General features: G+C 38.2%; 1 protein-coding gene across 1 annotated transcript; it reads right to left on the bottom strand.

The window, feature by feature from the left end:
• Window positions 1-256: 256 nt before the first annotated feature.
• Window positions 257-12,616, bottom strand: LOC120088360 (E3 ubiquitin-protein ligase KEG-like). The gene is made up of 16 exons (XM_039045587.2): window positions 11,746-12,616; window positions 9,557-9,925; window positions 9,214-9,438; window positions 8,286-8,411; window positions 7,851-8,187; window positions 7,599-7,756; window positions 6,475-6,632; window positions 5,533-5,654; window positions 5,261-5,395; window positions 4,033-4,157; window positions 3,720-3,824; window positions 3,394-3,627; window positions 2,689-3,025; window positions 2,402-2,590; window positions 2,002-2,307; window positions 257-1,887 (listed from the first exon to the last, which is right to left on the bottom strand). The coding sequence occupies exons 1-16, from the start codon at window positions 12,459-12,461 to the stop codon at window positions 667-669; spliced, it is 4,863 nt and encodes a 1,620-aa protein (XP_038901515.1). The 5' UTR covers window positions 12,462-12,616; the 3' UTR covers window positions 257-666.
• Between the last annotated feature and the right edge of the window lie 1,569 nt (window positions 12,617-14,185).

The raw sequence follows: 14,185 nt of genomic DNA, 5'->3' as shown, positions 1-14,185 counted from the left end.
TGTGTTTGTATTTAATAGACAAGTGGATATGGTGAATTGTTTTACACTAGCTTCTGAACGAACAACCATTGACCATTCAGTAGAAGAAATATGTGGATCTTTACATACTTCAGCATGCTACCATGAAAACATAATCCAAACGCAGCCAACAAATACCTTCTTTTTCTTTTCTTTTCTTTTCTTTCCTTTTTTTATTTGGGAGTTGAGAAATTCTAATATCACTTTTTCAAAAGGAACCATAGATGCAAAAACACACTAGACGAATAATAAAACATTAGTATATATAATGACTGGAAAATTATATGTACATATGTAAATAATATATCAGCCCTCTCAGATAACTAAAAGCATTTCTTTATATAACTCAACTTTATCTACAAGCACAACGATATATAAAAAGAGACCTTATCGATAGATGATATGCCGCCACACCAAAAGGGGCATTGGTCCTTTGTTTCTTGCAACCAACGGTCCACATCTTCATCTCCAACTGCAATTCTCCAAAGCATTTACGAGCAATACTCCACACACTACTGTACGTGGCGTAACGCGCCGTTTCGAATCTACGAATTGCCTCAGTATCCCAAAGTCCCACTTGGGGATCATTCTCTACCGAAGCGTTGAATTAGTATGCAGACCTTTAAATTTAGGGTCCTGAATCAAAGATCAAGTAGTATCATCAAGAACAAGGTCAGCAGGGTCCCCAATCCAAGGGCGTCCTTCCCTCCACCTGAACTTAACTCTTACTTTTCCATTTGCATCAACACCTACTACTTGCCCTTTACTAGCATGTGTCTCCATTCCCCATCCCCATCTAGGGATTTTTAATCCTTCTCGAAATCGCACCATGTCGCCGACTCTAAAGGGTCTCACCTTCTCCATCTCCGAGTCCTTGCACATCCACAGCTGCTCCATAAAGCAAAAGGCAACCCAAAGCTCCCCATCCTCCATTTTGTGGATCACCCCAACACTCTGACGAGAAACGTCCCCCCAATGGTACACAGGCATTACAATAGATGGCTTCACCTTCACCCAGTCTCCAATTTTGAGTTGCTCTTCCTCTACTAAAACAACTTCTGATGGATCAAGTGTCCATGGCTTTTGAGCAGATGGAGAAGATACTTTAATTTTGCCATCTGCATCGATTGCTGTTATCGAGACAATGCTGGCATGAGAGTGGCCCGACCACCCAAAACGTGGATTTGTTACAGAAGATTTCACCTTCACATGCTGACCAATATAAAATCTTTCCATCTTTTCAAGTTTTGAAGTATGTCCCACCCACAATTCTGGTTCTCTGCAGAATCCTACCAGAACAGAACCGTCCCATTCATTTTCATGATAACTTAATCCTTGTACAACACCAATACTCCCAGTTGGCAATGATTTCCGTCCATCGGTATCGTCTTCTTTTAATTTCACCCATTCACCCACAGCATACATTTGCTCTACCTCAAAATCTGCCGGATCTCCTCTCCACCATCCGGACAAGCCGAACAATGAAACTCTTATTTCTCCATTAGCATTTACAGCAGTCACAACACCCCTTGAATTCGGATTAGCGCCTCTCCATCCCCATCTCGGTTTAGCCAATCCAGCACGGAAATGCACATACTGGCCAATTTTTATTGGAGAAACTTTTTCCACTTCTGTGCAGTGTACAAATAATTTCCCTTCATGAAAACAACACGCCAATTCTAAATAAGAGTAATCTTGTATACTGTAAACTACTGCTATATTTTCCTTCCCAGTATTGTTGGACTCATAATTTGATTTTGTTCCCAAACACTGCTTCATTCTAACCCAATCACCCACTGCCAATCCTGATAGCTTTTCTGCATCACCCGGAGCGACTCTCCACAGTTTTTTCTTTCCAGATACTCTCACCTGAAAAATAATAATAATAATAAAAGTAACTTAAAATAACATTTTTAAAGTTCAATATCTCTATCTAAAAAAAAAATGTAAACTCCGGGAGAAAAATTATGTATGAGAACTAACATTTAGAGTTCCATCCATATCAATTCTTTCAATTTTTCCCGAAGAGGCTGGTGTTTCATCTGACCACCCAAGTAATGGCTGAGTAACAGACGGGAGGATATGAACCTCTTGTCCCACTTCAAAAGGTGGCACCTTCTCAATGTCGGTAACAGAGCAAGGAAAAGTTTTACTCCTGAAGCAGAATGCTACATCTACATCTCCATCCTCTTCTAAGGAAAAAATTATTCCAATGCTGCTTCGGGGTACGTCATCCCACCCATATTTTGGAGAGGGTACAGATGTTTTCACCCTAACCCAGTCACCGACCTGTTTGTGCAGAAGCAAAAAGAATATCAGGTGAACGCTCATGCTTGACACAAGTGCCAGTGTTTATGTGATGACTTTCCCTAAAAGAAAATACCTTAAATTTGTCCACCTTCTCCATGTCAGATGGATCTACTTTCCATGGTCCATTCCGATGTGGTAGGTCAATTATTAAGAGACCATTACTTTCAATATCACTAACTTTTCCAACGCTATTATGTGTCTCGCCATCCCAAGGGAATCTAGGTTCAGATATAGAGCGTTTAACACATACTTGGTCTCCAATCTACAAGGAAATAAACACAGCAAATTCACCAAGGATAAAAGAAATGAGGCTCAGTTCAAATCTAAACCATAACAAAATCGGGAGAATGAAGCACTCACCTTGAAGGGGACAACAGGTTCAATCTCCTCAGGTTCACAAAGCCAAGGGCTAGGCAAATAGCAGAATTCTATCAGCAAGCTACAGTCTGGCCTGATACCATACACAACGCCAATACTTCCTGGAGTTACAGCTCCAAAGCCATGTTTTGCAGCAGGCACAGTATAACGTACACGGATCCAATCGCCAACTTTGAATTCTTGAAGCCTTTGAAAATCTGCAGGGTCAGCTTGCCATCCTCTAGATGCACCAGTAAATCCAATTCGTATAATTCCTTCTTCATCATCAATACACAAGACAGTTCCAATGCTGTCACGTGATTGTCCAAGCAACTTAAACCTGATAAGAATTATATCCACACTTGATGAAACCTTTTTTGGGGGGTTAAGAGAAGTTTCATTGATCAATTAAAAATTAAAAAATAAATGAATAAATAATTTTTTTAAAAAAAATGCATAGCACAAGGCAGTCAATAAAATGGAGAAGTTGTAAGTTGTAACGTGATATGGAAGGGGATATATATCATGTGCCACCAGATGAAATGCTACATTATCTGTTTAGCGATTGAATAGGACATCCTGGCAATGTAGTGCCCTAGTACAGTAGCACCTTAACATTATCAACATTAATTTCAAACGAGGAATATAAAGAAAGCCTGTACATCAAGTTGAACTTTTATCAATTAGTAAAGCAACAAAACATCTAACCTTGGCTCTCTCACGTCAGGTTTAAGTTGCACCAGCTGTCCCCTATCCATAGGAATGACTTTGATGATCTCATCTGCCAAAACATGTGCAACACCGGAGCAAAATGATACAGAAAGACCATCACCACTATGGGAACCCTGCACAAATCCAACACTCCTGGGTCCTGCACCTTGCCAACCATATGCAGGATTTGCCACACATCTTTTGAATTTCACCCAATCGCCCACTTGAAATCTAGGGGGGGCGCAAAGTTCATGTCAGACAATGAACTCAATGACTGCATAAATTCTGCAATGTAAAGATCAGTATAGTGGAACTTCACTCACATCGTTGGGGACAAATGAATACCCTTCTCTGCTAGTCCATCCATAAGCTCTTCAAAAATCCATTCCCGAGGTAGGGCTTCCAACAAGTCACAAAATGTCTTGCCACTATTTTGCAACCATTAAAAAGGACATTGATAAATTAAATTAATACAACCTAAAGTGAGTTATCACACGTACATCAATTATATGATATATTCTAGATGAGAAAAATAAAATGAAAATGAAGATACTTTACTTGAAGAAAAAAGTAGTGGCTCTTAAAAGTTCTCTTAGAAAATATTATATAAAATAACTGTATAATCACAACACTTGCCTGTGGTTCCTTACGCCAATAGCAGCACCTGGATATTTTAGTATCAATAATATGCATTCAAGACATTCGCGTATGAACTTTGCTGCATCTGCTGCTATATGGAAGGCATTGTCACCATCATCATCCTGATTACAATCACCCAAAAAAGTTTTATCAGGTGGCTGGAAGCATGTCCACCAAAAAACTTCAAGATGGAAATACACAAAAAGTTAGAAGTATTTATATGGGAAAAAGGGACCATCCGTTAACTATGTTAAGGGCATTGTCCGCAAGTTATCTTCAACCATCCTCAATATGAAGGGATGACGTCAAATCTACGCACACAAATCTAACGGTAAAATCTCCAGTAGAACTTTATCCTGTATCCAGAGACACTGTCTCACAACCTCCCCATTACTGCACCTGAGCACGGATTCCTCCAACAAAAAGATTCGATGTGACAGCTTCATTCACTTGTTCCTCAATGCACCACAAATGTCTTATGGATTAAGATGAAAAATATGATCTTGTGATTACAAAGTTTCTTCTACATAACTTCATTAAATTTCTCATTATTCAACTCATCAAGTCCTCTCTTCCTCACTCCGTACCAAACTTCTACTTCTTTTATTCTCCTCTATCTTCTCTTCTTCTGTTCTAAGTAACCCACGTCGGTAATCCCTATCCCTCTCCGCTCAATTTTGATGGAACCTATTGTCATTGAGAATAATTTTTACCCCATTCTGTCATCATTGTCAGTGCAAATGATGAAAGTTTCTCCCTATTATTGGCCATTAGAACACTTTCACATGTTGGATCCTGCACCTAACAAGTTCCGTTTCATCTCTCACCCTCCTAAAAATTTCTGACTTGAAAGGCCATTTAGAAGATCCTCATATATTCTTACGTTCCATTCTAGAATTTTTCATTCAACAAAGGTAGTTACAAGAGAAAAAGCTAACCTTTTTCCTACGTCCTTTATGTAATTTTTGTTTCCGAAGTCACTTTGTTATCCATAATGAACTCTTAATACGGCATGTTTTCCTTGTTTTCATCCCTTTCTGTCTCATTGCAAATCAGTTTCTACTTTCAGGACCTTTTGAAAATTTACTGTTTCTCTACTATATGCTAGCTGTTGGCTACTGATCATTTCTACAGTTCTCAAGTACAACATAATCTTTTGAAACATCGTTTGGGGTTCTATTCAATCACATTAAATACCGTTTAGTAAAACATAGAGAAGGCCAACCTGTAAATTACAGTCTGCTCCAGCAGACAAGAGTAATTGAACACATGGCTTTGCACCTCTTGCCAGTGCCAAATGAAGAGGTATTGTGTTGTGTAAGTTTCTGATATTTACATCCACTCCAGCATCAAGAATAATCTAATAACAAAAATAAAAAATAAAAATAAAAATAAAAAAAAGGGTAACATTAGCAATTTTGAGCTACCAAGTTTTGCCAGTCTCCTGCAATCATGCAATAAATTATGACAAGCAAACGAATAAAATTGTAATATCACCTTCACCAATTCTATATCGTTAGCCATGGCAGCTGTATGCAGAACTGTTCGACATTGTTGGGGATCTTGGGCTGCTGGGTCAGCTTTAGCCTTGAGCAGAACTCTAACAAGTTCTCTTCCCTCTACAGTGAATAGCAAACAAGGAAGTCAGATAGCAACAAAAGTAGGGGGGGGGGGGGGGGGGGGGGGAATTGATTTGATACTAAATCTTCGTACCATAATCAAGCATTTTCAATTAGGAAATTAGCATTGGAAATGTGTCATCGCGCTTACACCATATAAAAAGCGTAAATAGAGGAAAAGGTTTACTTTTAATGAAGATTAAGCAATACTGCATGTGACTAAAACAGATTCCACTCTAACATGTGGTACAACTAGGGAATGCGCATGGTAGTCATCAGTCCAAAAGCAAACCAAGCACTCATTCGCTTACTCCAATGCCCTCCTTGTGTACTCCAGTGTCAATGGGATCATCAGTTTTTAAATCTTTTCATGAGTATCATCCTCCGTGGAACCATTCTTAGAAGGTACATCAGGGTCAAGCATCGGAATTGTGAGATAATGGAGTCATTTGTGAGTTATTATAGGGAGAAAAAAAAATTGTTTTTAAACAAGAATAAGAATAGATGTCATATGAATAGGTTGAAGATATTTGTTTATGACATTTCCGTAAACTAATAATCACATTGCATCACCACCAAACTTACAATGGTGCATGAAATTTATGTTTCTCGTGAAAAATATGATCATCAAAGAAACCCAAGGGTGTATCCAGCAGTTTTAGTAGTAAAGTTTCCGTGGTAATTTTATTTCTAGGTTAGATGAAACATAGGTGTCAGAACCACTTCTACTGTTATGCCTTGCCTCCTACGCATTGCAGAAGGAATCAGATAAGGAAAAGGCTGAAGAACATGGTTAGAGAAATCCCTGTAACCAGTTTACCTATCTCACGGTCTTTCTTAAGAGCAGCTGCCATGCATAGAGCTGTTCCTGTGGAACTTGGTATATCAATAGCTTCAGAAATCTCCTCGGGCGATGCAAGTTCAGCCCACCTCTTAACAACATCTACATTTAAAGATGTGATGCACATATGCAGAGGCCTGTTGATGATAACAATAGAAAATGTTTGGTAAACAACACACTTATATTATTATCATGGAGAATACTACAGCTTATGGGACAAGACCACTGCATATTGACCACATATCCCGAGAAGAATTCAGTAGCACAAGAAAGAATGTTAGAATTAGAATCTTTGCATTGTTCATTATTTTCAGAGGACACGGTAAGGAAGTAGCAACTAAATAATAAATATTTCATGAGATGCATCCTTACAAAAAGAGGAGTAATGCTGAAACATATATGCTTCTGGATGCTGTTTTGGTGAAAAGCACACAATTAAAGCTCCAAAACATGAATGCTAAAGTAATCCTTCAAAGCCACTTCAGTTTTCTCAATTTAAAAGGAAAATTGAGTTGATTGGAAAAGTATTTCTTTCAAGAGCTGAGCTAAGAAGGAAGGAAGGAGGGGTTGTCCCCTTGGTTTGTTGTGGACTAAAAATATATATATAATAGCTATGATTTAAAAGTTTTCCTCCGAATTTATGCAACTCAAATTTTTAGAGTTGAAAAGTTACCCAAATAATAAGTTGGAAACATTTTGCCCCTTGAGAAAATTTTGGGGCTCACCCCTGATTTTTTTTAAATACAAAACCAAACATGTCGATGAAAATAAGAAATTTATATAAGGGACAGACTTGCCAAAAAGGAAGGGGGAAGAAGAAGACAATTAAAAAAATAAAGCTTTCATTTGAGAAGAAAAAAGAAATGTTTAAAGCATCACACACATCAACTAATCTCAAGGCAGGGGGAAACTCCAGTAAAGCAACCAACCTAACCAGAGGATAGCTCAACTAGTTAATGGATATACCTCGATCAAGAGGTCAAAAGTTCAAATCCCCTCATCCCACATTTCATTGAACTCGAAGGAAGAAGAAGAAGAAGAAGAAGAAAGAGTAAAGCAAAGCAATTATAAATATTTAACAACAAAAACAGTTTCAATCTTACGTTAAGTTTTTTGAATTGAGAAACCCCATTGATTTGCAACCTCCATGCTCCATAATTACAATTGCACAATGAGTAAATTTCTTTGCAATAGCCACATGCAGTACAGATTCACCATTATCATCAACTGCATTGGGATCTGCCCCAGCTCGAAGTAGTTCCTGTAATCACCACAATAGCCTTACTGTCCGAGAGTATATATCAAAAAAGAAAACAAACAATACTTGCCTAAAAGGTGGATGTGTAACAACTTACACGCATACAATCAGGTTGCCCATAATATGCACAAACATGAGCAACAGACCGACTAAAGCCTTCCATCAACCTAAACATACCATTAGCAGATTTCCTGATAAGAGCACGCACACATTCAGCGGATCCAACAGCTAAAGCAAACACTATTGGTGGATTCCCATTTTCATCAGGGGAATCTATATCTGCATCACTATAATCCAAGATTGCATCAACCAGTTCCGGAGAACCCCTTCTGCATGCCAAATGCAAAGCAGTTTGTCCTTCAGAATTATGAGCTTCCAGCAGAGAGATGACAGAGCTGCTATTATTCCCTGACGCAGATTTGGAAAGAAGATCTCTGCAGATGTGGGTTAATGAGTTGAAGATTTCAACAGCCAGAAAAGAACCTAAAAGACTTAAGAGAATGGGAGAACCCATATGACAAAAGAGCCTAACCTGACACCGTTAACATCCCCTTCAGATACAAGTTGATGAAGATGGTTGCTTTTAACCTGAAGGATGTCCAAGACAGAGGTAGGGGATTGTTCCAGCCTATCAATATGAGGAGAACTTGCCACCTCGCTGAATTCCACCAAAGCAAATGCATCAAAATGTATCAACTTTTTTTTTGCTAGATAAGAAACTACTACACTGAAAACATGATAATAAAACATACAAAAGTGAGGACTAGGAAAGCCTTGGCCCTAGCTAAGCAAGATACAGAAGACTTTCCAATCAGCCTAAATCAAAACTATGCTCTAAGCTGTAGCTAAACCAACTATATATATATAAGTTCATACAAAGTAACAGCTACAAAAAACTATCTGATAAAACCAAAAAGAGAAGGATGTCTCCTCATCCCAAAGAACTCTTTTGTTTCTTTCCTTCCAAATTCATAGAAATGTGCCTTATGAGTACCATTATCATCAAGACCACCATAAATTTGACACAGAACAGGGGACTCTGAAGATAAATGCAGTAAAAGCCTTCATATGAAATATTTGGATTAAAAACCCACCTGAATATTTAATGTCAAGATGATGAAAAATTGTTAGAATGTGGCTAACCTTGTGAAATTTCAGACTTTTTCATGGTGTTCTCATACTAATTCTTTTTTTAATCACTATTATTGGGATGAACTCTAAGTTGGGTTTTTTTTTCCCTTTTTTGGGGTGGGAGGTGGTGAAGCTCCAGTATAATTTCCAGAAAAAAGATACAGATGTTGAGAGTGATTCAACACAGGAGAGGGTAAAGGACTAAAATAGAATTTTCAACTAGTCAAAAACAATAGGAAGGGTAATAAAATCCGCTGTGATTACATGATCAAATAATTCTGTACTACAAAAGAAGGAGAAAAGTGCTGTGACAAATCGAGGAAACTCACACGGGTCTAGTAGGAGATCGGTGAATCCCTTGTAGATGTCTAAGAAATATGGCAAGCATTGCATGGAAAGTCGGTCTTTTCAGCGGCTTGTACTGTAGGCATTCACCAATCATCTTCCATAATTCTCTGGGAATCCCAACACCTACAATACTTGCATATTGTGGAGGTAGCTTACCTTCTTTGACGACAGAACGATAAATTTCTTCTGCACTCAAACCAGCCCACCTGAAGAACCCATCTTTTATTAGCAAAGAATGCAAGTGACCATAAAATGTGGAAGAAGTAAAAAAGAATACAAATGACCATAAAATGTGAAAGAAGTAAGAACTAAAAAGCAACATACGGAGTGGAACCAGTGCACATTTCAACAAGGGCACAGCCAAAGCTCCACACATCAGATTGAGTGGATATGCCAATTCCATCATCCCTAAACAAATGCAATGGTCTTTTCAAAGGCTCCCACGCCTCTGGAGATCTATAATGCGGACTCAAAAACAGGCACTCCAAACACCAATGCTGTCTTGATGACTCGTGTTCTGGTGGAAAAATGCCCGCTCTATGACAAGGTTTTTTCAAAATCAATGGAAGCCCATAATCGGAAACCACAGCATGTCCATTTGCATCCAGGAGAAAATTGGATGGTTTCAAATTCATACACAAAACATCAGCTGCATGAAGTTCAACTACTGCACGTGCAATGTCTGCTCCAAATCTGAATTCATAAATACATATTACAAGCAAGCAGAATAGCAACAAGAAGCAAAGAGTTTTTAGAATAATCACACCTGCAAAAGTTGATATCAGAAGATCAGATATTTTCGTGAAGTAATTATTAGTCCAATTGGATTCCATCCTTTAACTTAATCCCAGAAGGAAGAAACTAAAACTCTTTAAACCAACCATAGTATCAATGTCGGGTGCTAGGGGGCTGAGGGATGACAGAAACTACATGTAAAGCACCAAAGAATGTGCAGAATAATTGTTATGTATTTAAAACCACTACCTTCTCGTTCTAACTGTGGGCCTCGGCGAGAAGATGGCTTTGGAGATTCAATTGTGAAGAATTTATGCTCTGAAAGCAAGTTACTGTGCCTAAATTATAGAGTCCCTTGGGGCCATTGGTGGTCTAACCTTACAAACCTAAGGCACTCTAAACGCTGCTTGAAAGACATCGACAGAATGCGAGACCTTATGATCCCTTGAGTGACTTGAAAAACATTATACTCTTCAAGGACATGTGGTGGGGCAATGAATCTCTCTCTTTCAAATTCCCTAGAATCTATATGATTTCCAAAAGAAAAGATCCTCGTGACGATGAAATTTAAAATATGACCTCCCTTTTTAGAATGTACGATACAAAATAAACCTCGCTGATGTGGAAACTTTGACTTGATATCCCATAAGACAAGTGGGTCTAAGCAATTCTATTAGGAACTTTAGTTACAAATCAACAGCAAAAGAGCTATCGAGTGACCTAAATTTAATCCCCTTGACTGTGATCATTTCAAGTGAATTGGGAAGGAATCTTGTCCCAAATTTTCGTGAGAAGTTTTCATTTGGAAACTTTTTGCAGTAACTATGAACAGCAGTAATAAGGTTCAAGGAAGGAATTCTAAAAGTTGTCCGTTTCTAAGTTTCCTGCTCAAAAAAGTTGTCCTTTTCTCAACCGATGTATCATGTGTAAAGACGACAGTGGAACCAAATAGTCAAGGACATTCACTCATCACCACCTGACGGCCTCCTGCTTTGGAAATACTCCAACACCACCAGTAGTCTGCATCCTTGTAAGACTAAGGCTAAAACATCGTGGTTAGTTTCATCCTAGTGTTTTTATGAACCTTGTGGCTAGAAAGAAAGAACAAAGTCTTCTTCAGAAAGAAAGAGAGAGAGATTCTTCTCTACTTTGGGGGATTGTGCGTTGATTTCATAGCTATGTCTTTGTCCCTGTTGTCTAAACCTTCTAATCATAATGACGGACTTCTCTACTTGCTGATTGGAAATTTTCTCGTGTAACTTCCTTAGCATTGGTTGAGACTTTTTCCATTTCTTGTATTTCATTTGATCAGCGAAGTTGTTTCTTATCCAAAAAAGTAATAATTGCGATTCGAACAGAGGAAAGCAATAACAATTCCATCTAATGGGACGTGTCAAGGTAACCTATCCTTGTAGCCAAATATATTCCCAGGAAAATAAAAATCCAGAACGAACACGATAGTTTTCAAATTGCGTATTGATGGCGATCTGGCAAGTGATCAAGTCTGAGCAGCTTTGTAAACAGAACACAGCAGATTTGTGCTTCTAAGGAATACAGAACTTCCCGATCCTTCACAAGCCAGAACAACGAGATGAGCACCAAATTCGCGAGTTCGGAGGGATAGAAGTTGCGGCAGCACAATACTTTTGGTGAATCTGGATATTAAACCCAAGCTTTCCCCAAGCTAAAAGAAATTATAAAGTAGAGGTCCACAAGTAAAAAAGTCCAACAAAATAAAACCAAACTCAAACACGATATAAGACGAGGAGAAGGATCACCTGAGAATTTGCTCGAGAGTGAGGCGGCCGCCACTCCGCTGCATCTCCGACTGAACCGACCCAGGGAACCAGTCCATAACAATGCAAAGATAATCCTCCACCTTCAGCACTCCAAGAAAGGAACATACATTCCTGCACCACATCGACGCACGCCTCAGCTTCTCCAGCTGCTTCTCCACCCAATCCAAATCCCCAACATTCCCCATCCTCACCCGTCTCACCACCACTCTATGCCGACATCCACCGACTCTAGACCTCAACCAAGCAAACCAAAGCTCCATTTCCTCCCTCTTCCCTCCATCGATCTTCCTCACCAACTTCAATTCATGGTCCCCAAACCCCTCTCCACACCCGTGGCAGCCGGAACTCCTCCGCCCCCGGTCAGACTCATCAACCCCATCCTCATCGGCTCCAGCATCGTCGTCATCGCTATCGCTAACCTCAGCAGAGTGAGAAACGGAGGCAGAAGAGATCATGGGTAGTATAGCGAAATTCTTGGGAAGAGAGAGCACAGAATTGCCGATGGTAGACACATGGCGGCATTTGGGACATGTGAGAGATGGTTTAGGTGGGGTTGGAGCAATAATTTGAGAGAGACAGTGTTTGCAGAAAGTATGGCCGCATTGAAGAAGAAGAGGGGCTCGAGAATCTTCGTCGTAGTGAATTCGGCAGATTGAGCAGCTAGGGATTCCGACTCGCTTCCATTTCTTCGGCATGCTGCTGCTGCTCTGGCTGGGTTTTGCTTTTGGTGAGAGAGAGATGAGAATCTAAGAGGAAAGTTTGAAGGGGGCGGAGGAAAATGAGAGGAAAAGCCGTAGCAGAAGATGGACTATGACATTATATAAGATTATTATTATTATATATAATGTATATTTTTTTTTCTTTTTTAGTTTCTTTATTATAGCCTTCCTCTTCCTACGTTTCAAACTGACCGTTTGACTTTGGCCTACCCTCCGCGGTACGTGTATGCCACGTAATCATGACCCTTTATCAAATTATTCACCCCCGTCTGATTTTCATGGGATAAGGTTTAAAATGTAGGTATTAATGAAAATTGTCTTAATTTTATAGAAGTTTTGATGAAAATATTGATAAAATAAAAATGTCGATTTCAATAGATATTTTTAGAAAAAGTATAAAAATAAAATAAATTTAATTAGTAAATAATATTTTATGATTTTCAAACAAATTAACATGTCTATTATATACATTATATTTATAGTAATGACATCTTGATGCTAATTTTTTTTGTTTTTCATAGTTTTTTTTTGTTCAATATAATGAAAATAATGATTCACTCTTCATGTCGATGTTGAATCCATGGAAACGTAGAAATATCGACGTGTAAACATAAATTTAATACCATGGATACTCTTAATTTTTTTGTCTCCTTCCCTTGTATAAATACTTTCTATCACTCTAAAATCTTTATGCTTAAATTACGAAAATAATGATGAGGAGGAGGAAATAAAAATTAATAATTATTATAATATTTTTATTGGGATTGGATTTCATTTTCTATCATATAGTCTTTGAAAGTTAAATCCATGTACTCGGAAAAATTAAAAGGATATTGTACTTTTAGAAACTATTTAGGAAAATATTGTTGTTTTCAAACTATTTGTAAAAACATTGTTGTTTTAAATAAGTCAAGGGTCGAATTTTCAACCCTAGACCTTCCTTTTTTTTAGAAAAATATTGTTGTTTTCAAACGGATTTTGTCATCTTTGACTAAATAACGAGCTAATGAATCTCTTTCTTTTTGCCGCTAACGAGCTAATCAAATTCGAGAGCGAGATTATGAGAGACAGCGAGAGTTTGAGAGAGCGAGAGTATGAGCGTGATCGAGAGCGATAGCGAGATTTTGATAGAGAGCGAGAATACCGTACAAATTTCCCTTTTTTTTCCTTTTTAATTATTACACATTCCACATTCTTCTTTCTAATCCTTTATTCTTTTCTTTAAAAAAAATCCATTTTATAAAAAAAAATTAAAAATATTTATTATTTTATTTAAACTCTAAAAAGAATAAATTAAAAATAATAATAACTTATAAAAATAAAAAATGTAAATTAAATATCTCATTTATATAAAAATAATTATAAAAATCAATGTGTCCCACAAGACGGACGTCGTCGATTTCGAGCTGGTTGTCGTCGTCAACTTCGAACTTGAGGTTGCTCGGGTTCTTCTTGATGTTGCTCTGGTACCTCTGCAGGCGCTTCATAATATAAATATTCATTATGCTCTCCACGACCCCGACCATGTCCATGCACGTATGAAGACGAAGGACCAGCCTCTGAGTTATAATGTCCTGAACCAAATGTTGGCATCATCATCATCGGACTAACATGATCAGTTTGACTCTGCGTCTGCGTCATAGGGGGCAACTCTTCCACATTATGTGCAACCTCATCAAACTCATCCTCTTCCCGAACAG

Source organism: Benincasa hispida, chromosome 10 (genome assembly GCF_027475165.1).
Source record: "Benincasa hispida cultivar pf3 chromosome 10, pf3_genome.v1.1, whole genome shotgun sequence".
Classification (NCBI taxonomy): Eukaryota; Viridiplantae; Streptophyta; class Magnoliopsida; order Cucurbitales; family Cucurbitaceae; genus Benincasa; species Benincasa hispida.
This window is presented reverse-complemented; position numbering and strand designations above follow the sequence as displayed.

Excerpts from the sequence above, each read along its gene's own strand:
- LOC120088360 (XM_039045587.2), bottom strand. The coding sequence starts at position 12,461 with ATGCCGAAGAAATGGAAGCGAGTCGGAATCCCTAGCTGCTCAATCTGC. Across the intron at positions 5,396-5,532 it reads ACGATATAGAATTGGTGAAG|ATTATTCTTGATGCTGGAGT; the intron begins GTGATATTACAA and ends TTTTGTTATTAG. Across the intron at positions 1,888-2,001 it reads ATATGGATGGAACTCTAAAT|GTGAGAGTATCTGGAAAGAA; the intron begins GTTAGTTCTCAT and ends ATTATTTTTCAG.